The sequence below is a fragment of the Lynx rufus genome, unplaced genomic scaffold, assembly GCF_022079265.1.
Source record: "Lynx rufus isolate CCGP_SWC_20201006 ecotype Redwood Valley unplaced genomic scaffold, mLynRuf1.p SCAF_2, whole genome shotgun sequence".
NCBI classification, from domain to species: domain Eukaryota; kingdom Metazoa; phylum Chordata; class Mammalia; order Carnivora; family Felidae; genus Lynx; species Lynx rufus.
The window spans coordinates 39,417,501-39,444,257 of record NW_025814834.1 but is presented as its reverse complement, the minus strand read 5'-3'; the positions used below and the strand labels follow the sequence as shown (position 1 = coordinate 39,444,257).

The window sequence follows — 26,757 nt, the reverse complement described above, 5'->3', positions numbered from 1 at the left end:
TCCACACACATATAGGTACACATGATGAAATTCCTCCCATCCTCATATTTAATACTGATGGAAATAGAGCCATTAAATAGTGCAACAGTATTTTTAACAGCTTTTTAGAGGTATCAAGACTAACATACAATGAACAATGTTTAAAGTGTTACAATTCGATAGGTGGAACCATCAACTCAATCAAGACAATCAGCCTATCTATCACTCCCCAAAGTCACCTTGTGACCTTTTGTAATCCTCTTTACCTTCTCTCCTTGCCACCTCCCACCTCCATCACCAAGTTACCACTAATTTCCTTTCTGTTACCTTTTTTTTTTTTTATTTGTATTGCCTAGAATTTAATACAGATGAAGTTACACATTATGGATGTGGTTTTTTCTGATTTTTATTCAGCATAAAGATTTGGAGATTTGTGCATGTGACAGCATCTGCTAATAGCTCACTGCATATAAGTATTACATTGCATTGAAGTATAATGGTTTCTAAATCCATACCCCTGTTGATGGACACTTTCATTGTTTCCAGTTTGGGGCTATTAAAAACAGAACTTCTATGAACATTTATATGCAAGTCTTTGTATGGACAAATGCCTTCACTTCTCTTGGGTGAATACTGAGTAGTGGAATACTTGGGTAATATGGTTATGATTTTAATATTTTAAGAAAGTGTCTGTTTTCCAAGGTGGTTGTATTATTTAAATTTACCCAAATACTTTTAGTAGTCTGTCTTTTCAACTTTTTTTAGTGTTTATGTATTTATTTTTCAGAGAGAGAGAGAGCCCGAGGAAGCGTGTGCATGAGAGTGGGGGAGGGGCAGAGAGAGAGGAGACTGAATCCTAGGCGGGTTTCACCCTGGCAGGCAGCTCAGAGCACCATGCGGGGCTCACCAACTGTGAGATCACGACCTGAGCTGTAACCAAGAGTCAGATGCTTAACCCTCAGAGTCACCCAAGGCACCCTGGTATGGCCAGTCTTTTTAATTTTAGCCCCACTCATAAATGTGTCGCAGTATCTTACTGTGGCTTCAGTTTGCACTTCCTGATGACTATCATTTTTTGTATGTGCTTATTTCCTTTATGTGGATGTTCTTTAGTGACGTACCTGTTCAAATCTTCTGTCTATTTTTAATTGGTTTCTTTCCCTTTTTTTTTTTTTAAACATCTAATCATTTTTGAAAGACAGAGACAGACAGCATGGGAAAGCAGAAAAGCAGAGAGAAAGCAGAGGGAGAGGGAGACACAGAATGTGAAGCAGGCTCCAGGCTCTGTGCTGTCAGCACAGAGCCCGATGTGGGGCTCAAACCCACACGCTGTGAGATCATGACCTGAACCAAAGTCAGACACTTAACCAACTGAGCCACCCAAGCACCCCTAATAGGTTTATCTTCTTAATGGCAAGTTTTAACCGTTCTTTAAATATTCTGCATACAATTCCTTCATCATATATCTAATTGGCAAATATTTTTTCCTAGACTGCAACTTGTCTTTCATTCTTTTATCAGTGTCTTTCAAAAAGCAAACTTTCAAAATTTTGATGAGTATATGTTATCAATTTATTGTTTTATGCACTGTGCTTTTGGTGCTGTGTTTAAGAAATTTTTGCCTACCCCAGAGTCACAAAATATTTCTCCTGTTTTCTTTTAGAAATTTTACAGTTTTACAATACTTTTAAGTTAAAATGTTAGATGAGTATTATCTGATTTCAAGACTGATTATGCAGTGTCATATTACTATAATGATAGACAAATATATCAGTGGAACAGAACAGGGAGTCCACAAAGAGACCCACATACATTTGAACATCTCATTCTGAACAAAGACAATTTGATGGAGAAAAGATAAAGATAGGATGCCTTTAATCCATACCTCAATATCACATACAAAACTTAGTTCAAAGGTATTTTAATCACTGTGGTGGTATTTTAATCATCTTAGTCTCTCTCAAAAATTCATGCCCATGCAAAAACCACAAAATGTAACCTCTTTTGGAAATGGGATCTTTGCAGATATAATTAGGTAAATTAAAATGTTATACTGGGCCCTAAATCCAATAACTGCTATCTTTGTAGCAGAAAGGAGACGGAGATTCAAATACAAATACACCCAGGGGAGGCCATGTAAAGGTGGAGGCCGAGATTGGAGCAATGCCAACCCACTCCAAGGAACATCGAGGGTTGCCAATAGCCACCAGAAGCTAAGAAGAGGCAAAGGAGTCTTTTCTAGAGGTTTGATTTCAGACTTCTATCCTCTAGAAATTTGAGAGAATACATTTGTGTTGTCTTAACAGTTTGGGGTACTTTTGTTATGGCAGCTTTGGGAACCTGATACGATCATATACTGTATGATTGGAAAGAATTATGATTCCATATTTAGTATATAGGAATATAGGAATATATAAAGTTGATTGCAAGATCTAAGAAACATACCTTTATAAACTGCTAAAGCTGTAAGTATTATAGCAACCTATGTGAGAAAAAGAACTATTTTCTTTACTGTGAAAGTAAAAGTGAAAATTCAGAAGTGCTTCATGTTTGAACTACACTTTAGAATTTATGAACTATGAACTTAATTGCCCCTATATTTAATCCTTCAAACGCTGTTATAGAGAAACTGACCTTAGTTTATCAAAGCAGTATGTTTCCTTGGGATAAATGGGAGAAACAAGCATCGTAGCACAGTGGTCAAGAGCACTCCACAGCCTGACTGCATGGTTGAAATTCCCGCTTGCTCATGTACTAGCCATAAATAAAAGTTAATTATCTTTGCCTCAGTTAAATGATCTGTAAAACAGGGATAATGACAGCACCTGCCCTACCTACTGGGTCATTGTGAGCATTAAGTTACTATTAGCAAAGCCCTTGTGTCTGATCCACGGTAAGTCCACAGTGTTTGATAAATAAATAAACATAGCTTCTCAGATTGTTCAAATTGCTTATGGTTGACCTTGAAACCCCAGAACATATTTGGTATCCAGTGGTTCTCAACCAAGACCAGTTGTCCTCACTCTCCTTTCAGGATGTGAGTTGGAAATATGTGGAGTTGTGCTGGTCGTCACAACAAAAAAGGTCTCTAAAAACTGGGGTGAGGGTGGGGGGCAAGAATGCCAAACGTCCTACAGTGCACAGGATAGTCTCGCAACAAGGAATTGTCACTGTCCCAATTTAAAGTGACAGTTATGCAGGACGCCTGGGTGGCTCAGTCAGTTGACTGTCCGACTTTGGCTCAGATCATGATCTCGCAGTTGACGAGTTCGAACCCTGCATGGGGCTCTGTGCCGACAGCTCAGAGCCCGGAGCCTGCTTCGGATTCTGTGTCTCCCTCTCTCTCTGCCCCTCCCCCGCTCATGCTCTGTGTCGGTCTCAAAAATAAATAAACATTAGAAAAAAAAGTGACAGTTATGCTCCATTTTTGAGACATTGCTCAATAATGTTCACGGAGTGAATACACAACTGCTTGAGAATACATCTGGTGAGTCAGATTTCCACGTTATAAAATGCAGTGTTTCGAGGCGCCTGGGTGGTCCGTTGGTTAAGTGTCCGACTTTGGGCCAGGTCATGATCTCACGGTTTGTGATTTCAAGCCCCACATAGGGCTCCATGCTGTCAGTACAGAGCCCACTTCTTCAGATCCTCCCTCCCCTTCCCGCTCTGCCCCTGCCCCTCTCGCGTATGTGTATGCATGCGCCCTGTCTTTCAAAAATAAACATTAAAACAATTATAAAAATATGTAGTTTTTACTCTTGGAAAATTTATTCAGTATACTAGTGCCAAAGACACTGAGGGAAAACATGAGGAAGAAAATTTGAACCTATTCCTTATATATTTGCACTGCCAGCTCTAAGTGCTATGAAAAGATCCTTTCAACTTGGTGATATATGGTTACTAGGGAAAGCTGAAGACACTGGGCCACACTACAGAGACAGTGGCCTTCTCCCCCCTCCCTGTCATACCCCTGCTGTCTTTACACATTGGAAACTAACTGCTTGAACTTCAAGGCAGCGCAAATTAGTGCACCATCTAACATCTGTTGGGAGACAGGCCCCTGATTCCTTCTATCTGAGACAGGGAAAAGGAAAAGAATGACATCAAATGAAACGTGAAAACCTTAACCATTATTCTAATACTTCCTCTCAATTAGTAACAGTCTAATCTTAAAAATATAACAAGCTTCTTAAACTTAGTTCTTTCTTTAAATTATCCTGAAAAATCAATTTCATAAAAGCCATTATACTCTTTTAAAGAAATTAAGCTTCTTTAAAAATGTCTTCAATTATTAATTTTTTAAAGTTTTTTGTTTATTTTGGAAAAGACAGAGACACAGCAAGCAGAGAAGGAGCAAAGAGAGAGGGGGAGGCAGATACCAAATGGGCTCGACACTGTCAGCACAGAGCCCGACGGGGGGCCTCGAACTCATCAAACTGTGAGATCATGACCTGAGCCGAAACCAAAAGTCAGACACTTAACCGACAGAGCCACCCAGGCGCCCATCTTCAATTATTAATTTAACAAACATTGACCACGTACCTTTTCTGTGCAAAGGATTCAGTGGTGTGTTAGACCAATTATTCTCCTTCATGGAGCCTACATTCTAATGTAATTTATAAGCAAACATACTTTGCAACTTTTGTGGGTTTATTACATTATGCAGTAAAAAAGTACTATTTAAAAATCGCAACTTGTTGAAAGTCATATAAAGTAACAGAGCTAGTTAAACATACTTCAAGTACAACATGGGATGATCTATGTTTTTCTGTGCCGTGTCATTATTATCTATAGACGTTTCTCCTAGGGAATTGCAAAGTTGGACACTTGATAAATACATCATTTTAAAAATTCTGATATACCAAAATAATAAATGTTCTTACCTCAAAGAGTGGTAAATCGTGGGACAAAAATTTTGGCAGATTTACATCAATAATAGATCTAAGCAGCAAAATTTCTTCATTTTCATTTGGATATTTCAGCTAAAAGAAAATATACTCAAGGTGATCTCTCCATCTTCTAAATGTAACCTCTACATTTTCACACACACATACACACACAGACCCTAAAGACAATTTAAATCCATGTAAAATTGTTCTCATTTATTTTCATTTAATTGGATTGTTATTAATTTTAGAGTCTGAAAAAATTCCAAAACACCTGTGATAGACCCAAAGTTTACTAAAAGCCTGGTTGAACTCCAAACCTGTTGTTCATGCCCGTAATAAGGTTAGCATCGTTCACAAACATGGAAACTGAGAATTATTTCTCCCAACTTCCAACACTTTCTTCAACATCTCACTCCAAAGTTTCTCCTACCATCATGCATTTAATTTTCCAGAACACTCTTCCTTTCCTCTAGAACCTTTATGCCTAATAAATTCCACGTCCCAACTGAACTGGCTTTGTAACCTTACAAAGTCAGTGATGCCCAGCTGTCAAGCTCAGAGCACCCAGTGCCAAAGCTAATTCTGCACATATAGACTTTGTCTTCAGATCAATGTAACCACACATAAATTGTGAAGTGTCAAAAGTCTATTTTGTGATTTGAGAAGCTATTATTTTAAAGCAAATGTTTAAATTGTTTCTTGACATAATAAAAACAAACTTCAAAATATTCAAGCCAACACTTTCAACCACTCTAAATTAGCTTTTGACAAAGAATGATAGGATTCATTTGCAGGATTCATTTGCAGCATAACTTAATAGCTCAATTCCACAGTCAAGATGTCAGTGATAACATACACTAGGACAATGCATTATCTTTTCCATTATCCGGCCACAGAATAATTCTGACATGCCAGGTTAATATAAATTGTTGCTTCTAGTTGCATTTGCTTATTGCAAAAAGACAATGACTTGAAGTTATGCTAGGCTAATGTGAAATAGAATATCACCACCATATATCAGAATTCTCAGTAACATTATTACAGAAGATAAAAATGCATGCCATTGTTCTTAATCATGTAGAATATATTTTAAAATCTTTATCTTCTACAAAACATGAACATGAACATTTTATAAACTCCAAGGTCACATTTTGCATTTTGCTATTAAGTATAGCCTACCTTGCTTTGTTTCATAAAGAAATAATGCACATTAATAGTTCATGGCTCCACAAAATACTTTCAATGAAAGGTTACACAAGCCTTAAAATATTTGTATTTCTCCATCTATATAGTTATGATTCATACCATTTTAAAATTCAAATGTTATGTTGCAAATCTATAACTGCTGGTCTACAATAAATTGTAATTATGGAATTACATTAATTGATAATGTTCAGCCACATTTGTATATATTTATTAATTATACATTATTTCTTTTAAGGCTATATATGTTCATATAGACTGAAAGCCTTCAAAATATTTCTCAGCAACAAGGAATTTTATTCCTTGGTAGTACTTAACTTCATACATTCAAAATTATGGAGGGGCACCTGGGTGGCTCAGTTGGTGAAGGGTCCGACTTCAGCTCAGGTCATGATCTCACAGTTCGTGGGTTCGAGCCCCATGTTGGGCTCTGTGCTGACAGTTCACAACCTGGAGCCTGCTTTGGCTTCTGTGTCTCCCTCTCTCTCTCTGCCCTCCCCAGCTGGCACTCTGTCTCTCCCTCTCTCTCAAAAATAAATAAACATTAAATTTTTTTTTTAATTATGGAACTGAACTCAAATCAAATCACTAAATTACATTTAAGTTTTTACAAATCCTAAAAATTTCCTTTTTCACATGTGCAGACGATCAACTATTTTTTAGTACAACTGAATTTTTTTCAGTTGGTGAAACCAGCCAGTATTGGAACTCTGTAAAGACAGATGGCCCTGAAATTTACCAACAAAATTTATGAGTAAGAAATAACTTGACTCCTCTACCTTTAGATTCCCAGCGGCAGTAAGCACGGACTTCACAGCTCTCATGCCATAGTCATAGTGATGTTGTGAGGACAACTGCTCTGAACACAAGCGGTAGGTGGCCACGATTTTCACTGACAGTGGACGAGCTGTGACGAACCCACAGGAGTACAGGACTATTTCAGCAATCATGGCATAATCAGGCACCATCATTGCTACCGTCCGAAAGAGAGCCTGTAGGAGTGCAGAATAGGTGTTTTTTAAAGAAGGCCATCATAAAGATAACCTACTGGGCATTTCCTTATGACTTTATAGCTCTTCCTCAATAATATTAAATTACAGTGTCCAGATCATATAGATAAGAACACTTAATTTTAAAAATGGGTTTCTAGTGGTGCCTGGGTGGCTCAGTTGGTTAAGCGTCTAACTCCTGATTTCGAATCAGGTCATGATCTCACGGGCTGGTATGATCAAGCCTCAGGTAGGGCTCTGTGCTGATAGTGAGGAGCTGGCTTGGGATTCTCTCTCTCCCTCTCTGTCTGCCCCACCACTGCTCACATTCTCTCTCTCTGCCTCTCTCAAAATAAATCAATAAACACTTTTAAAAAATAAAAATGGGTTTCTTGTCATTGTTATATAATACATATCATTAACTTCTGTATAAGTATTTTTCCTTAAATCATGATTTAAGAACACTTATAAATTCTTATGGTACTTAGATCGATTCTTCTTGGCAAGTGACAGATTATAGGGAAAAAGTATCCAATTCTGCTGGGATGTCCAAAAGCTAGGCTTTTCTTCTGGGCTGGTGAAAAAGTGCCTGGTTTGGGGAGACCTGGGCTGTAAGTGAGGTTCTCTAGGAATCTAATTAATTATATGCAGTGGGCTAATCAGATTACTCCTAATAACAAGGCTATGTTAGATAAATAAGGTATTTTGAGATATTTTTAACTTTTTTGTGTCTATAGTAAGCATGTCAGTCTTTCATCAAGCATAAAGAAATGAAAACTGGAAGTCTCAGATAATTAATACTAGAAATAAATCAGTTTTCCAAATTGTAAAGATATTTTTATTGATTGATTTTTGAGAGATAAAGAGATAAAGAAAGAGAGAGAGAGAGAGAGAGAGAGAGAGAGAATCCCAAGCAGCCTCCATGCTGATGTGGGGCTTGATCTCACACCTGTGAGATCATGACCTGAGCCAACAGCAAGAATCGTACTCTTAACCAACTGAGCCATCCAGGTGCTCCACAATATTTTTTCTCAGGATATTTTAACTGTTGTGGGATAGATAAATGTTACATGATGCTAACTAAAGAGAAAACTCAACAGATTTTAGAAGAATAAATAAGAAAATTTAACTTCACAGAGCACCTGGGTGGCTCAGTCGGTTAAGCATCTGGCCTTGGCTTAGGTCATGATCTCATAGCTCGTGGGTTCGAGCCCCGCGTCAGGCTCTGGGCTGACAGCTCAGAGCCTGGAGCCTGCTTTGGATTCTGAGTCTCCCTCCCTCTCTGCCCTTACCCTACTCATGCTCTGTCTCTCTCTCCCTCAAAAATAAAGATTAAAAAGAAATAAAAAAATAAAAGAAAATTTAACTTTAGAATGTTATTACGTGTCAAGTCCTACTTCAATAGCTCATACATTTAGACAGGAAACTTTGTGTACTAAAGAGAAAAAAATAATATTCTAGAAAAGTGGCAATTTTTTTTTAAGTAGGCTCCATGCCCAATGTGGGTCTTGAACTCACAACCCTGAGACCGAGAGTTGCATGCTGTACTGATTGAGCCAGCCAGGTGCCCCTAGGAAAATGGCAATTTTTATTCAGATAGTTGGTAAGTATCTTCCAGGAATTCATTGAATTACCCTAAACACAGGCAGATAGAAAATTAGGCATCTCGCTTAAGTGATCCTATAGACTGTTCCAGGTTGAGAATGAAAGATTTGCATCAAACAAGATCCTTCCAATGTGTTAATTACTAGCTAGAGACCTTAGTACACCTATTTTATCAGTAAGGTTACCATTAAAGAAAGAATAAAATGTTAAAAATACATAGCTTGAGCAAATAACTTGGAACAGAGAAGCTTAAACAAGTGCTCTAAGGCACTACATATTTGAGAAACAAAGAATGCAAGAGAATTACTATATACATAGTACCTCTTCAAATTTTTTAATGTTTATTTCTTTTTGAGAGAGAGACAGGGCATGAGTGGGGGAGGGACATAGAGAGGGAGACACAGAATCTGAAGTAGGCTCCAGGCTCTGGAGCCATCAGCACAGAGCCCGATGCAGGGCTTGAACCCACAAACTGTGAGATCATGACCTGAGCCGAAGTCAGACACTTAACCGACTAAGACACCCACGTGCCATAGATAGTACCTCTTTAAAAGGGTAGTTTCTCAACCACTTTTTTTTTTCTCTCAAGTAAAAGAATGAATGAATCAATCAATGAATCAATGAACAAATCAGTCAGTGGGTCCATGGCTAGGTTAGGGTGGTGTGGTCTTTCCACAATAGTATAAACTGCTACTAGTTTAAGGTGAACGATCAGGTCTGTGTGTTGTAGGCTTCCCTCTGACAACCTCAGGTATTTCACAAATTCCTATTCACATTCTTTCAGCCCTACTAGCAATATGGCCGTGGAACACTATGCAACAGACAGATCAGTAGCCAAGAGAACAAAAAACAGAGTGTGGTAAAGAAGTTTTGAGGGGTTATCATGATGTTCCATCCAATAGGAATCCTTCACCAAAGACTTAACTTTGCCTTTTATATATCACAGAGGAAAGCATCCTGCTCAAAATATTTTTAGGACTAAACTGTTATGGGGGTGGATATTCTAATTCAATGATTCTCAAACAGTGTGTGAGAAATACTGATATGATATGGTTTGATTTGAAATGTGTCAGAAATAATTTGTTAGTAACAGCAATAAGTTTAAAGGCAATTTAGTGCTCTTAAAAAGTTTTAAGTTAGATTCTGGCTTACCCAATGACATACTTTCTTGCGTGTAAGAGTATAGTTCCAAGTATCATACCCAGGCTTGAATGAATTCTGATACATATAGTCAACACGACCATTATCTTTCTGGAAAGCTATGTATCAGGTTATTGGCTTTGTGATATTAGAAGATCTGGAATATGCCTGTTTTACCATGGCTTCTAGCATTCGACTATTCTGAAATGTCATGTTGAGTGGATTAGAATAGTTTTAATATTAACTATAGCTTCTCTAAGGTAGAAATGTGCTTAAGGAATCGACCTACTATGCAGATCTTATCTAGGGGTACAGGATGTCAAAAGGGGACTCTTTCTGCATGATACACATAGGCGTAGGGAGATGGCAGCCCAGGGGAAGCTGGGTCCTAATTCCAAGGTTCTTGTAGATCAGGCCAAGAACTTTGAACAGTTTTTCTGCAGGCAAAACAAAAACAAAAAGCCCAGTAGCTTAACTCTGGAAGTTATAGGATCACATTTCTTCTGATGACACTGGTAGACTTTTAATGGGGAATTCGTTAGAGTGAATTTTAGTGAGGAAGAGATTGGTGACAAGTGGGTTGCTGCACTAAGACACACAAGAGGAGACTGAAGAGGGACAGAAACAAGGTGTGGTGATGAGACTAAGCGGGAGCAGCAAGAACCATAAGGCTTTTGTAAAATAGGATTCCCATTATTGGGGACCAGCTGAACCACTGGGTGAAGAAGAGGGAAGCCTCAAGGATGACTTTGAAGACATTCTCCAGGCCTCTGGGCCTCAGTAAGCCTTTTGTTTTTGTTTCAAGGAAGACAGATTTCTTTCTTTTCAGACTAAGTCATTTTCTTCAAAATTGTTAGGTGTTTCCATGTATACTTGCAAACAGACGTCCTGTAGCACTTCTAACTAAGGAGACTGCACAGTGGGAAGAACAACAAAGCTACCAGAATTTAAGAGCAACTTTTGGTCTAAAGTAGAAGGAAAATAATACATCACCCACAGAACCACAGGTGGATAATTTTGACACCATTTCAACACGCACGGCACATGAAACCATGAGACAACCTGCATTACAGGTTACAAGGGCATTGACACACTCAGCTAATAACAGTCCCAGCTTTTTATGATGAGCTATTCACACCTTTCTGCCTTTACAAATACTATGTAATCACGTTGATCCTACTTAGGAAAAACAGCAAATAAAAGCACTGCTACAAAAAGAGCTTTCCAAATGTAAACCACAATGAAAAGTTGCAAAATGCTTCTTAGATAAAAGAAGATTTACCAGTTTTTATTTTTTAATCATACCATCCTTCACTAAGGCAGAGTACTAAAACATCTAACATATAAAAGTGCATGGAATACAAATACCAAATACTGGGTAGCAATTGGTTGAATCAAGTCTTTTTGGTGGAAGAGAAAAATTCCTCACCTAGTCTAAGAAGTCCATCTAAATATGTGAATAGTGGAAGGAATGTAGGAGCAAGCTCCAGGGAACTCGGTTTTAGATCCACAATTACCATTGCATTATTCTTCAACATTGTTCTTTATGCACTAGCCATAGATGCGGTTTATCAGAAAAGGATATAAAATGCCTAAGATATGGGGAAATGCCATATTTCTCTCACAATCAACTTTTTGTTTTTTAAGTGAAGATTCTAGATTGAATTAACAAAGTGTTTTGCTCATTTTACCAAGAAAAAAAATAGTGTTGGGTATAAATGAGAACTGAGAGTTGATGTGAGCTGTGAATTATTTCAGCCTCTGTTGGAAGGCAATTCAGCAACACAGCACTTGGTCCTATGGCCATACTTCAGGAAATATTTTAAAATAGAGAAAAGCCTTAAGTAAAAATTGCCATTGCATTATTATTTATAACAAAGGAAAACTAAAAGCAACCTAAATAACAGTAAGGCACAATGCAGTAAATTTATTTGCTGTTTTGAATTACGTTTATACAGACAGGAAAATGCTCATGCTATAATGTTAACCTGGAAAAAAAACTGAGCATACACAATTGCCTGATTCCACCATTTAAAACGAGCATTTTAAAAGGCATTTAAAATTGTGGGATACAATATAGTAAAGAATAGGATGGGTATCTTTTTCAGTATTTCCTATATTTTCTAATTTTCTGTAATTATCATTATTTTTTTTAGTAGGCTCCATGCCCAACGTGGGGCTTGAACTCACAACCCTGAGATCAAGAGTTGAATGCTCTACTGACTGAGCCACAGCCAGGAGCCCCAATTATCATTATTTTTTAAACACAAATTTGGAAACTGCACTGGGTTTGCGTATTTATTTTCTAAGGGCACTCAAAGCTTTACAAATTATTTTCTAAAAGAGTGTTCTATAACATCCAAAAGCAAATGTTTTGCATAAAATTCAAAGATGACATGTTCTTTCTTTTTTACATATTAACTTTATAAACTACAGAGAGGAAATAGATGATATAATTGCCCCTTCTGTACCTTCAGATTATCTGGCAGTTCTGATCGCCCTGCATATCCAGGGTTCATTGTTATAAAGACAGCACACGTGGGGTCGAGTTTTAACTCGGTTCCTTCAAACACCAGTATATCAGTACCTGCATTAATACCTGTGGGTCATCAAGAATGAAATGCATTAGCAATTCCACATATAAATACGATTTGTGCCATGCACTGCCTCTCATATTTCTGTTTTCACATAATGCAGAGACAAACTAGTCCATTACCTCTTTGGATAGTAAGAATTTGTTGAGCAACCACAGACAGTACTTCCAAATCAATTCTGTTAAACTCATCAAAGCAAGCCCAGGCGCCACAAGATAACAGTCCCTGGGAGAAAAGAGTAATGAAATTTTTCAATTATATCTGATTGAATGTTGCATTGAAATGTTGCATTTTCACCTGATGTTTTCGAGGATTTAATATCCTAGCAAGGAAATTCCTTATTCACCTTTATCTTTAAAGACAGCATATTATTTTTTATTAGAAATTCATTATTCTCCATGAATAAGGAGTTTGATCAGTTGGAAAATTGTCCAATTGATCTATAGCTTTTTATTTTCTGTATATCTCTTGGCATTTAGATGTATACCTGAAATCTCAAAGCCTTTCTTACTTTTTTGTATACAAGTTGATTTTGCTTGCTTTTTCTACATGCAATTTTTTATTTTCTAGATTTTATTTTCTAAATTGCAATAATTCTCTAAATAAGATGATTTCTTTGCTAATGAGACTACTTTGTGGTCTAAGGACCTTAACAGTCAACTAACAGTCTCAGGCCCCAGTTTGCACTTCTAACTCAAAACTACCTCACAAATATGTGTCCTTTGGTCATTAAAGAAAACTGGAAAACCAAGCTTGAGTAGCTCAGTCCAAATTCAAATTTACTTGAAAAAAATCAATTTGACATGTATTGAATGCATTTCCTGTAGATTGTATGTGTATGTATATGTATTTCATTAAGTACCTGGTAGATGCCAGGCATGATGCATGTCTTTTATGTAAAGAAACTAAGACTATATCATACAAGATATTAAGTAATTAATAAAAGGCCACACAGCTAATAGTGCCTGACCTTGGATTTATACACAGTTCCACTACTGAATCCCACTGGATTAAACGTGAACTCCATGAATTTCGAAGATTAGTACATTTTCATTAGAGAAGACTATGACTTTGATCTCTGCATATCATAAAAGGATTAGAAATCACAGAGAACAAAAAATGCTTTTGAAGTTACATATTCAATCAATTATAAGGATTGTGAGGTTCTTAATAGTAAGACCCATGTCTGTCTCATTCTGTACCCCCATTATTCAGCATGTTCCTAACACAAAGTATGTAACCAACACATACTTATCAATAAGCAACTTTAATATCAAAAGTATATGAATCTATAGCAAAGAATGAAGAATATCATTATATACATTCAAAAACTGAGTAGTACATACCAGACTTTTCTTTAAACATTTAGGAATATAATAGCTGTTCAAACTACACTACACACAGACTCTTTAAGATTTACTATCTCTTTCATAAATAATCATTACGGTAAGATTGCGTGTCATTACAGAGTATGATTAATGTGATAAGGGGACATTTGAATGTTTTTTTGATACTTATTATAATTTTGACTTTTAAAATCTTCTTCTAATTGTTTCAGCATCACAAAGGCAGACACTTTTTATATTCCATATCTGTTATAAAATGACCAGGTCGTATTTCAGCCAGAACAGTTTATTGTACAGGGTAGGATTTGTATATTCTTTTTTTGTGAGTTTGTGTATGTGCATTTTTAATGTTAACTTTTCTGAAACAAATTTTGGAAAATAATTACAGAATATTTAAAAGTAAGAATTACAGAATCTTCACAGAAACATACACATAAACAAATAAACAGAACCCATAATCCCAAATGGATAATTCTGTGGTCAACTGTACCAACTAACATTTTAAGGACTAATAGGCTGTAGCAATAAAATGCTAAAATGACCAGATACTCATAGGTTTAATTTTTTTTAATGTTTATTTATTTTTGAGAGAGAGAGAGAGAGAGAGAGAGAGAGAGAGAGAGAGAGAGAGAGAATGAGCAGGGGAGGGGCAGAGAGACAGAGACACAGAATCTGAAGCAGGCTCCAGGCTCTGAGCTGTCAACACAGAGCCTGACGTGGGGCTCAAACTCACGGACCCTGAGATCATGACCTGAGCCGAAGTCAGATGCTTAACTGATTGAGCCACCCAGGCGCCCCAGATGTCATGGGTTTTTAGACAAGGATGTTATATTTTTAACTTCCCCCTTTTGTAATCTTACAGACTCCTAGGAGTGAGAATCTGACTCAGAATAAGAATAAAAAGTGGATTTTAACTTCACATAAAAAGATTAACTAGAGTGTATCTGTGAAAGTAAATTACTAAATCATGACTTGTTAATAATAAGAGCTATAGGTTAAAGAAGAGATTCCCCACAGTCTTTACGTGATGTATTTGTTCTCACATTTTTAGCTGCCCCAGTATACTGAAGGGACACCACTCATTCCTATTAGTAATATTGACCCATCACAGCAGGGGCTGGGGGCTGAGGGACAGTTCCTTCTCAGGTAAGCTTTTGAAATAACCCTACTCCTCTTGAGAATGAAGATAGTGTTTTAATTTTACTTAAAATACAAATAAGTCTTATACTTGCATTAAATTATCTTTCATTATAAATGAACTTCCTCTCTGAGAAGTCATCGTTTTGTAAAGAAATGAGTCAATTCAAACCTTAAAGAATTTCCCTAAAGCTAGATAATCCAACCCATCAGAGCAGTTGAAAACGACACACTGTTTGGCCACTGCTTTTGCTAAATCTTTGGTAGTTTCGGTCTTTCCTGTGCCAGCTGGCCCTTCAGGTGCTCCTCCAAGGTGCAGGTGAAGAGCTCCAAACAAGGTCCTGAAATAGAAGCAATAAGCAATCTTTGTAGAATAACGTTATTCTTAAATATCTATTATGAACAGAGGAAAAGTTTAAACTGACAGCCAAATTTTCTCCTTCCTCTTAAATAATTTCTTCCTTCCCATGAATCTCGGAAAATCTTTGTGCATTACTTTATCTGTTATCATATTTAATTTGTGAATAGCTGATTATATATGACAAAGTCAGAACAAACACACTTTTGAAATTCAATGCTGACTCTGGTCAATATGGAGAATTCAGCTGAGGCCGTAAACCATCCAATGCCCCTAATTACAAGAATTTGGAAATGCTACATAGAAAAAGATACTAACTTTGGAAACACATAGCCATTTTTGAAAGAACGGAAAGGAAATCACCAAAGAAGAGGAAATGCAATGCTGTCAGTAATTAGGTGCTTAAACTATAGAGGTGCATATTGTTTTGGGATCTGCATACAAACACAAGTGTATTTACTACCACACGGAATAGAAAAATTCTTAGAACTGAGCGAGGTGAAGAGCTGAAATAGATTTACCTATATAAACTCAGAAGCCTTGAAAAACTGACTTCTCTCTAAAGAGGAAGTAAAGTTATTTTAGCAGCCTACTCAAAAAAGACAAAGAATCAACTACAGAGGAGTTAGGAAGCTTATACTTCATGTAGCACCCAATCAAAAGCCTACATCATTCATAGGGGTATGGTCCCAATATCCATTATTCATGGGCATGTGAACCCAAACTAAGAAATTAACATTGAAATTTTGTTCTGGACCAAAGAAAACCCTAGAGCCCTTTTCAGAGGTAAATGTGAAACTGCTCCCCATGGACACCTCCACAGCTGAGGAAATGTAAGACTGCATGGGGAAGTGACCCTTACTAAAAAAGGAACTCACGATTAAAACTAGAGAGAGAGGGATCTGAGTTAAGAGTCAGACTTGCAGTGGCAGATGGACAAAGGTGTGGGAGGATTACTGTGTACATGGTACTCTTTGGCATCCTGGTGGTTTATTCAATTAGATTTTAATAAAAAGCAATAGACATAAGAAAATTGTGAGGGGAAAAAAGCCAATTTCATAAAAGAGGCAACGTGAACTCTAGCAATAAAAAATATAGTCATTGAACTTTTTTTTAGATGTTTATATTTGAGAGAGAGAGAGAGGGAGAGAGAGAAAGCACGAGCATGAACAGGGGAGGAGCAGAGAGAGAGAGGCAGACACAGAATGTGAAGCAGGCTCCAGGCTCTGAGCTGTCAGCACAGAACCCAGCCAGCATGGTTCCCGAACTCACAAACTGTGAGATCATGACCTAAGTCCAAGTCAGACGCTTAACGGACTTAGCCACCCAGGCACCTCTGATGACTGAACTTTTTAAAAAGTTAACAGATTAAATAGAGTAACCATGGAAAAAACAGAATTATGCACTAGAAGGTATATGAGGAAATCACCCAGGAAGATTCTGAGATAGAATATAAAAAAAGTTGAGAGACCATAGAAGAAGGAAGAGACTGCAGAGAAGTCAAAATTTAAAAAGCAATGGCTGAGAATTTGCCAGAATTGAAGAAAGATATGAAAAGTCTCAAGTGGGATAAATGAAAACTTACCCACATCTAGTAACATTACAGTGAACATCAACAAAATCTTAAAAACTACAATAGAAAGAATTTACCTACAAAGGAATCATAATTACAGTAACACACTACTAAGTAGTAGCAATGAATGCCAGGAGAATAATAACTTTGGAGAGCTGAGGGGAAATTATGATTCACTTATGGTTCTATACCTAACTAACCTGTCATCTAATAATTGAGTGAAGACCAGATTTTTTTTAGACAAAGATTGATAGAGCTTATTATTTGCAGAACCTCGCTGAAATAATTACTAAAAGATGTTGCCTAGTAAGAAGAAAAATTAAACCAGAAAGAAGGCAAAGGAAGAAGCAATGGGGAGTAAAGAATGATAAAATTTTTGATAAACATATATAAACATTAGTTGTAAAGTATAAAAAAGTATAACAATATACAAATAGAGCTCCTTCTGTCTTAGAATGTTTATTAAAAACCCAAGCTGAGAGCAATGTATGCCATCTTATCTTACAGAAAGTAAAATTGGTCACCTAGCACCAGGGCATGTAGAGATTGGCTAGGAAGCTTGTAAATGACGGGTCAAGAGTAAGATTTCTTTGGAAAGAGCTGCCATTATGTTGTCTATTTCCCATTCCTCCGTAGAGAAGAAGAGCAGCACCTACCCCTCTCCCAAGCTACCTGAGGAGCTTTAGAGAACTATTCAAAAAGCTTGACACACTGACCCCCGGAATTTGTAAAATACAGGAACTGGGAATTCAATCACAACTTAAAATAGTTAGCACCAAGAGAATGCCTGTAGCTGCTTCTGATGGCAGAATCAGGGAAAACTGTAACAGTGAGAGAGATGTACTCATATAACTGGCAAAATAAATGTATGTTTATCATCTGACCAGATCCAGATCCCACTGGAAGGGAGGGAGATTTGAATCACATTGAATGGGACTCTGTGCAGAAGACCCACTTAGAATCAGAAAAGATCCCAAGGTGAATGTCAGCACGTGGTTGACCTCAGACAGAGGCTGAAGCAAAAGTCACCAGCAGCCAGCCAGAGAAGGCATTTTGCACAGGTAACTAGGGGATGGGGGAAGTTCCAGAAAACCCACATAAATATCCCATGGGAGATCTGGCATATCTAGGTTTGCGTCCCCACTGAGGGCACCAAATAGCCAAGAGATAGTTGTCACACAAGACTCTTGTCACATGTAAACCCACCTCTCCCTTTCCTTCTCCTCTTCTCCATTAACCTTCAACATTGGAGGAGCCACAGGTGAGCTATTGAGGAACAGATGCTAAGGACAGGGATAAAACTGACAAAAGACTGAACACATTTGCCTCTCCAAATGCAGGCTTTGTGTCTGAGTCAAGCTCAAGCTGGGAGAGAAGGGGAGTTTTAAATTGGATGAAAGAGGGGCACCTGGGTGGCTCAGTTGCTTGAACGTCCAACTTTGGCTCAGGTCATGATCTCATGGTTCATGAGTTCGAGCCCCACGGTCAGGCTCTGTGCTGACAGCTCAGAGCCTGGATCCTGCCTTAGATCCTGTGTCTCCTTCTCTCTGTCTGCACCTCCCCTGCTTGCACTCTGTCTCTCTTTCTCAAAAATAAACAAACATTAAAAAGATTTTTTAATTGGATGGAAGATGCTAATTTTGATATTATACCTATATGAACTGTTAAATCTGAAAAAAAATAACACTTTTCGTTTTTGACAATAATTTGGAATACAGGAGTGGGAACTTGGATTAAAGTTGTTAAAGCTTTTTTATTATTCAGAAACCTGATAGAAAAAGTATAAACATAAATACCTATGAGCTATCTAATGGAGATACCCAACCAGGCATGTATGTAGCACAAGTTTACAGGAGAGACCTTGGCTGGAGGTATAGATTTGTGGATCTTCAGAATGTAGGCTATTAAAGCCTGAAAGTGAATGAGAACATTTGGGAAACCATGAGTCATGGTACGAAACACTGCATGAAAACAGAAATCTACAAAATTCTGCGTTTCTGGGGAAGCAACAGTTTGCCTTAAATGATCCAAAACAAAGAGAAAGTTTCAAGGAAAGAAGAAACGAATAGTGTAAAAAAAACAGCAGCAAAATCTGGCAATATTTAGCTCCAGAGCTGAGAGGAAAAAGCCAGCAGAGAACGAGAAACTGAAAATCAAGTTGAGAGGAGTATTAAGAGTCTAGGAAAAGATAATATAAAATACATTTGCTGAGTCAAAGATAATTCTTTTAAAGATTTAGTGGTCTAGGGGTGAGTGAAATTTATGTCCAATAGACCCTTAAGTTAGCAAGTTTACCTGTAACATCGATCAGTGAGCGGAGTAATAACCAGTCTAGGGGAATTACCCAGATACTCATATCCATATCGTAAGCCAGCATTGATCATCTTTGTTTCTAAATGATTTTCCTAGGATAAATCAGAGAAAATGAAGATAACTTAAATAACAAAATTTTAAATAATATGAAATTTCCAACTCTTTAAAACAATTGTCATGTTATAAACAAACTCCCTAAAATTCGCTTTTCAAGTCTCTTCAGCAAGTGGTGCTGGGAAAACTGGACAGCACAGGCAGAAAAATGAGCCTGGACCACTTTCTTACACCATACACACACAAAAAAACTCCAAAATGGATGAAAGACCTCAATGTAAGACAGGAAGCCATCCAAACCCTTGAGGAGAAAGCAGGCAAAAAACTCTTTGATCTTGGCCACAGCAACTTCTTATTCAACACATCTCCAGAGGCCAGGGAAACAAAAGCAAAAATGAACTATTGGGACCTCATCAAAATAAAAAGCTCTGCACAGCAAAGGAAACAATCAGCAAAACTAAAAGGCAACCGATGGAATGGGAGAAGATACTTATTTACAGACGACATATCAGATAAAGGGTTAGTGTCCAAAATCTATAAAGAACTTATCAAACTCAACACCCAAAAACAAATAATCCAGTGAAGAAATGGGCAAAAGACATGAACAGACACGTCTTCAAAGAAGACATCCAGATGGCCAACCGACACATGAAAAACTGCTCAACATCACTCATCATCAGGGAAATACAAATCAAAACCAGAATCAGATACCACCTCACACCTGTCAGAATGGCTAACATTAACAACTCAGGCAACAACAGATGTTGGCAAGGGTGCAGAGAAAGGATCTCTCTTGCACTGCTGGTAAGAATGCAAACTGGTGCAGCCACTCTGGAAAACAGTACGGAGTTTCCTCAAAAAATTAAAAATAGAACTACCCCACAACCCAGCAATTGCACTAGTAGGCATTTATCCAAGGGATACAGGTATGCTGTTTCGAAGGGGCACATGCACCCCAATGTTTACAGCAGCACTGTCAATAGTAGCCAAAGTATGGAAAGAGCCCCAACATCCATCAAAGGATGAATGGATAAAGAAGATGTGGTATATGTATGAAATCTTGCCATTTGTAACTATATGGATGAACTAGAGGGTATTATGCTAAGCAAAATTAGTCAGAGAAAGACGAATATCATATGACTTCACTCATATGAGGAATTTAAGATACAAAACAGATGAACATAATGGAAGGGAAGCAAAAATAATATAAAACAGGGTGGGGGACAAAACATAAGAGACTCTTAAATATGGAGAACAAGCAGAGGGTTACTGGAGAGGTTGTGGGGGTGGGGGTGAGCTAAATGGGTAAGGGGCATTAAGGAATCTACTCCTGAAATCTTTGTTGCACTAAATGCTAACTAACTTGGATAAATTAAAAAAATAAATTAAGAATAAATAAATAAATAAATAATAAAATAAAAAAGTAAAATTCACTTTTCAGACATCATTAAATTCAAAGAACTAAATATCTGATTTTCTTAGATAAGTAACTGAAGCCACTGGCTTCCATTTTTTCCGTAGATATCTATGAAAAACATATTTGTTCCCTATTTTTCCTATATATTCTTTTCTTTTTACTTGCCAAGGCTTTTTAAAATTAAGGTATAGTTGACATACAATATTAGTTTCGAGTATAAACATAATTACTCAGTATTTGTGTTTACTGCAAAATAATCACAGTAAGTCCAGTTAAGATCATCATACATAAGTACAATTTTCTTATAAGGAGAATTTTAAGATTTAGTAATTTTTAAATATGTAGTACAGTACTATTAACTATAGTAAAATACTGTGTATTACAACCCCATGGCTTATTTATAACTAGAAGTTTGCACTTTTTGACTCCTTTCACCCATTTCTCCCACTTTCCCATCCCCAGCCTCTGGCAACCACTGATCTGCTCACCAATCTATGAGTTTAGTTTTAGACTGCACATTTAAGTGAGACCGTATTGTACGTCTTTGTCTGACCTATTTCACTTAGCATAATGTCCTCAAGGTCAATCCATATTGTTACAAATGGCAAGGTATCATTTTTTTTGGCTGAATAATATTCCCCTGTACATATATATCATGTCTTCTTTATTGGTGTGTCAATGGACATTCAGGTTTGTTTCTATAACTTAGTTATTGTAAATAATGCTTCAATAAACACGGAGGTGCATGTATCTTTTCTAGTGTTTTTGTTTTCTTCAGATAATACCCAGAAGTGGAATTGTTGGATCATGTCATATTCTATTTTTTATTTTTTGAGGAACCTCTATACTGTTTTCCATAGTGGCTGCACCAATCTACATTCCCACCAACAGCATACAACAGTTCCTTTTTTTTCACACCCTTGCCAGCAATTGCTATCTTTTGTCTGTTATCTTTTGTCTTTTTTTAAGGTCTATTTATTTAGAGAGAGTGTGTGTATATGAGTAGGGGAGGTGCAGAGAGAGATTCCCAAGCAGGTTCTGCACTGTCCAAAGTGGGGGTCAATCTCAGGAACTGAACCTTGAGATACTAACCTGAGCAGAAATCAAGAGTCACACTTGACTGAGCCACCCAGATGTCCCTCTTTTGCCTTTTTTGTTAATAGCCATTTTGTTAGGTGTGAGAGGATATTTCATTGTGGTTTTGATTTGCATTTTACTGATGATTAATGATGTCGACCATCTTCTCATGAACCTGTTAGGTATATGTACATCTTTGGAAAAATGTCTATTCATATCCTTTGACCATTTTCAAATTATATAGTTTGTGTTTTTGCTATTGAATTAATTGTAGGAGTCCTTTACATATTTTAGATGTTAACCCCTTATCAGATATGATTTGCAAGTATTTTCTCCCACTAAGTAAGCTGCTTTTACATTTTATTGATGGTTTCCTCTGCTGTATAGCACGTTTCAGTTTGATGTAGCCCCACTTGTTGTTTATTTTTGCTTTTGCTGCCTTTTTCTTGCCAAAAAAATCATTGCCAAGACTGATTTAAAGGGCTGACCATCTATGTTTTCTTCTATGAATTTTTTATTTCAGGTCTTACATTCACGTCTTTAATCCATTTTGAGTTAATTATTGTGTATGGTATAAGACAGTGGTCCAGCTTCATTATTTCCTATATGGTCATTCTGTCTTCCCAACACTATTTATTGAATAGACTGTCCTTTCTCCACTGCATATTCTTGGCTTTTTGTCATAAATTATTTGGTCATAGATGTTTGGGTGTATTTCTGGGCTCTCTATTCTGTTCCATTGATTCATATGTCTGTTTTGATGGCAATACCATTCTGATCTGATTACTACAGCTTTGCAATATAGTTTGAAAACATGGAGCAGGATGCCTCCAGCTTTGTTCTTTTTCAAGATTGCTTTGTGTCTTTTGTGGCTGCATACAAATTTTAAGACTGTGTATTTCTGTGAAAAATGCCATTGAAATTTTGATAGGGATTACATTGAATCTGTAGATTGCTTTGGGTATTAGGAATACTTTAACAATATTAATTTTCCAATCCACAAAGTATCTTTCCATTCATTTGTGTCTTCAATTTCCTTCATCAATGTCTTAGAGTTTTCAGCATGCAAATCTTTTACCTCATTGTTTGAATTTATTTTTATATATTTTATTCTTTTTTGATGCAACTATAAATAGGATTGTTTTTTTAATTTCTCTGGTAATTGATTCTCCTATATTTATAATCAATTGTTCAATTCATCTTCACTATTGAATATTCTCATTATCATCATTTTATGGGTAAGAAAGCTGATGCTTCTAGAGAGTAAGTAACTTGCCCAAGTCCTACATCTGGTAAGGGAAGGATCTGGCATTCATTCATTCATTCATTCATTCATTCATTCACTTATTGATTGAAGAGAGAGAAAGTAGGAGGAGAAGAGAGATGAGGAGAGAGAGAGAATCTCAAGCAAGCTCTATCCTCAGCAGGGAACCCCACACAGAGCTCAATCCCATGACCATGAGATCATGACCTGAGCCAAAATCAAGAGTCAGATGCTTAACCAACTGAGTCACCCAGGCACCCTAGGATCTGGTATTTGAAATGATTCCACACTGAGCTCCTACCCACTACTTCTCCTATGGTTTTCCCGGGTTCTTATTCTTGTATCTTTTCTCCTCCCACTCCATAGCTACAAGCCTTTCACAAAAGTGAATCTGCTAAGAACTTTTGAGTCTGTATCTCCAGACATCCTCAGCTCCTTCTTCCCACTCTCAACAGGTTTAACTTTGTCCACTGTACTAACTGTCCCTATTCCTCCTGCATTCTCAGCTGTGCTGCCATGACCACCCACCTGGGTATCCTGATAAGAGCCTTCCTTCCAGATGTTTCTGGAGCCTTCTACTGACCAACAAGAGCAAACTTTAATGATGAAATCAAAATAAAAGTCTGAGTTTTTACATTGTTTAGATGTGTCAGAAATCTGAAATTACAGTTTTAAACTGTCTAGTTTGGACATTTTACAGATTCTGTGAGCATAATGGCTTATTTAAAATGAGTGATTTTTATAATTACTCAATTTGTGAGCATCCATATATGTATATGTATATATATATATATATATACATATATATATATATATATATATATATATATACCGTATTTATATGTAACTATAAATTTGGGTATAGAGTTTGGTATAGATAAAGATACAGTTTTTTGTTTGGATGATATATAGTTTCGCCTCCCTTAACCTTCAGCCTGGAGAATGCTTCTTTGGGTAGAGTCAGCCATCAACAAAAAATCTTTTTCTTTTAATGTTTATTTTTTATTTTTGAGAGAGACACAGAGCATGAGGGGGGGAGGGGCAGAGAAAGAGGGAGACACAGAATCTGAAGCAGGCTCCAGGCTCTGAGCTGTCAACACAGAGCCCGACGCAGGGCTCGAACTTACGAACCGAGAGATCATGACATGCGTCGAAGGCAGAGGCTCAACCGACTGAGCCACCCGGGCGCCCCAACAAAAAAATCTTCTACTACTATTTCCCATATGAGCAAGCAAGCACAAATTAAAAAGCTATGAGCTGAAATTGCTGTGTAATAACATTCAGTGATTTCACTTACTTGCCAATAGTACCTAAGTTGACTTAACCACTCGAAGTCACTGTCATCGCTAACTTGTTTTTTAACAAGTGATGTGAGGACATCTCTAGCATGGACATCCAACACCACAAGAGCTCCCAGAGTAACACGATTCTGCTTGGACAATTTGCCACGGACCAAAGTGACAATGTCATCAATTTGCATGTTACATTTTTCCAAGTACTGCTCAAGAGCCTGAAAGAAAAGAAGATATAATTAACGTGATCAGAATTTTTCTGAACAAAACCATTTCAAGCTAGCATATATACAGAGTGTTTGCCACATTTTCTCCCATTTAAATATAATCAATTGACACCATTTAAACTTGTTCTCATTCTTTGACACCATTTAAAAATAATCAATTCTTCTTACTACAAAAGTATTAGGTGAATGAGGCCAACCTGGCCAGATAGAGAAGAATATGTGGTTTGTGTCTACTCAACATCCTTTCCACTCCTATCTCCACTCCTTCTGTATGCTCTGTGGTTCTGGTGAGCTGTCCATCACCTTGCCCTATCCCAACGGCGGCAAGGAGAGGGATGTGTGACCCAGCCAGGGCCAATCAGAGTTATTCCCAGGAAATGCTACACACAGAGAAAAAAGTGATTTTCTTTAGGTTTGGGGGACTCTGAGTATGCCAATCTGAAGCTACTGCAAGCCTTCATCCACTTGGCGGAACAAGCCTGCCAGAGACCAGCAGAGAGGAAAGGCAAAGGAAGAGAGATACTGCAGTAGCAATGATGCTCTGAGACCCCAATTCCGACCGCTCTTCCTTGAATCCCAAAGTCCTTTTAGTCCTGTTGTGTAAGCTTTCTGAGCTGGACGTGTGCCACTTGAAAAGTAAAGATCTTAATAAACAAAACATCTCCCATTTTAGTTTATGGTGAGCAATGCCAGTTCTGAGTACCAGGCTCTCTTTTGGTGAGTAAATCTAATCAGTAAGTTAAAAAAGAGAAGAGGGTTTAGGATGAAGATCAAATTAGAATCAGTGAAAACCGATATGCTTAAGGGAGTGTCAACACGCTCCAGAAGGCTGGTGTGCTTTCTTTCTCCAATCTAATAGTATTTAATGAACATTGGGCACCAACCAGTGTATTTCATTCCTTCAGGACCAGGTAAGTGGTAGTGATGTAACTAAAAATGAGCATTTTCAAGAATGAGAACAAGTTTAAAGGGCAGGGTTGGAGACCGCACACTGTTTCTCTGAGGGGCACTTTTCTTCCTTGAAACATTTCATCTTTATTTTTTTTTTATTTTTTTTTCAACGTTTATTTATTTTTGGGACAGAGAGAGACAGAGCATGAACGGGGGAGGGGCAGAGAGAGAGGGAGACACAGAATCGGAAACAGGCTCCAGGCTCTGAGCCATCAGCCCAGAGCCCGACGCGGGGCTCGAACTCACGGACCGCGAGATCGTGACCTGGCTGAAGTCGGACACTTAACCGACTGCGCCACCCAGGCGCCCCTCATCTTTATTTTTAAGGAGGTCAGTCTTTCAAAGGTTTGAAGTGCTTGAATACTATTGCCTTCATATTATTTACATGATCGATTGCTATTAATTCTCTTCATAAGCAGTGAAAGATAAACTTCTGTCCGAGCCATTTTTAAAATTTTTTTTTTTTCAACGTTTTTATTTTTATTTTTGGGACAGACAGAGACAGAGCATGAACGGGGGAGGGGCAGAGAGAGAGGGAGACACAGAATCGGAAACAGGCTCCAGGCTCCGAGCCATCAGCCCAGAGCCCGACGCGGGGCTCGAACTCACAGACCGTGAGATCGTGACCTGGCTGAAGTCGGACGCTTAACCGACTGCGCCACCCAGGCGCCCCTGTCCGAGCCATTTTTAAATGGCCATAAGTGTTGGGGAGCCTGGGCGGCTCAGTCGGTTGGGCGACCGACTTCACGTCGGGTCATGATCTCATGGTTCGTGGGTTCAAGCCCCGCATCAGGCTCCGAGCTGGCAGCTCAGAGCCTGGAGCCTGCTTTCGATTCTGTGTCTCCCTCTCTCTGCACCTCCCCTGCTCGTGCTCAGTCTCTCTCTGACTCTCAAAAACTAAATAAATGTTAAAAAAAATTTTTTTTAATAAATAAAAATAAATAGCCATAAGTGTTTAAATTCTTGGAGCCAACTAGTGAAAATATGTTAAGATGCCAGTGAGTGCATCTTAGTTTTCTCATCAGTAAAAGTGGGGGTCTCTGAGAGACTTACCAGTTCTCACACTCTATAGTTCAACACAAAACATAAAATAAAAATTTAATCTTTCAATCTGACAGCACAAATTATATGTCCATAAGAATTTAGTACTACATACACTAGCAGAATGTATTTTCCTATACTAGGAAAACAGATTTGGAACTAAAATTTAACTTCAAACTGCAACAAACTGAGTTCTTTAGGAAAAAATTTATATGAATCAATGAGAATTCAGATTAGATAGAAAAAAAATCACGGTATCGATAGCCTTTTTGTTACATTTTCTTCCTTGTAAACCATTCTGTATAGTG

At 37.6% G+C, this 26,757-nt stretch overlaps 1 protein-coding gene across 1 annotated transcript in view; it reads right to left on the bottom strand.

Moving 5' to 3' along the window:
• Positions 1-26,757, bottom strand: part of DNAH7 (dynein axonemal heavy chain 7) — a 251,476-nt gene that overhangs the window by 148,866 nt on the left and 75,853 nt on the right. Inside the window, exons 22-28 of the mRNA XM_047084071.1 lie at positions 24,236-24,448; positions 19,109-19,218; positions 15,055-15,223; positions 12,522-12,624; positions 12,277-12,404; positions 6,851-7,063; positions 4,863-4,961 (exon numbers count right to left, since the gene is read on the bottom strand). Coding sequence (XP_046940027.1) covers positions 4,863-4,961; positions 6,851-7,063; positions 12,277-12,404; positions 12,522-12,624; positions 15,055-15,223; positions 19,109-19,218; positions 24,236-24,448 — 1,035 coding nt within the window. The remainder of the gene's footprint in view (positions 1-4,862; positions 4,962-6,850; positions 7,064-12,276; positions 12,405-12,521; positions 12,625-15,054; positions 15,224-19,108; positions 19,219-24,235; positions 24,449-26,757) is intronic.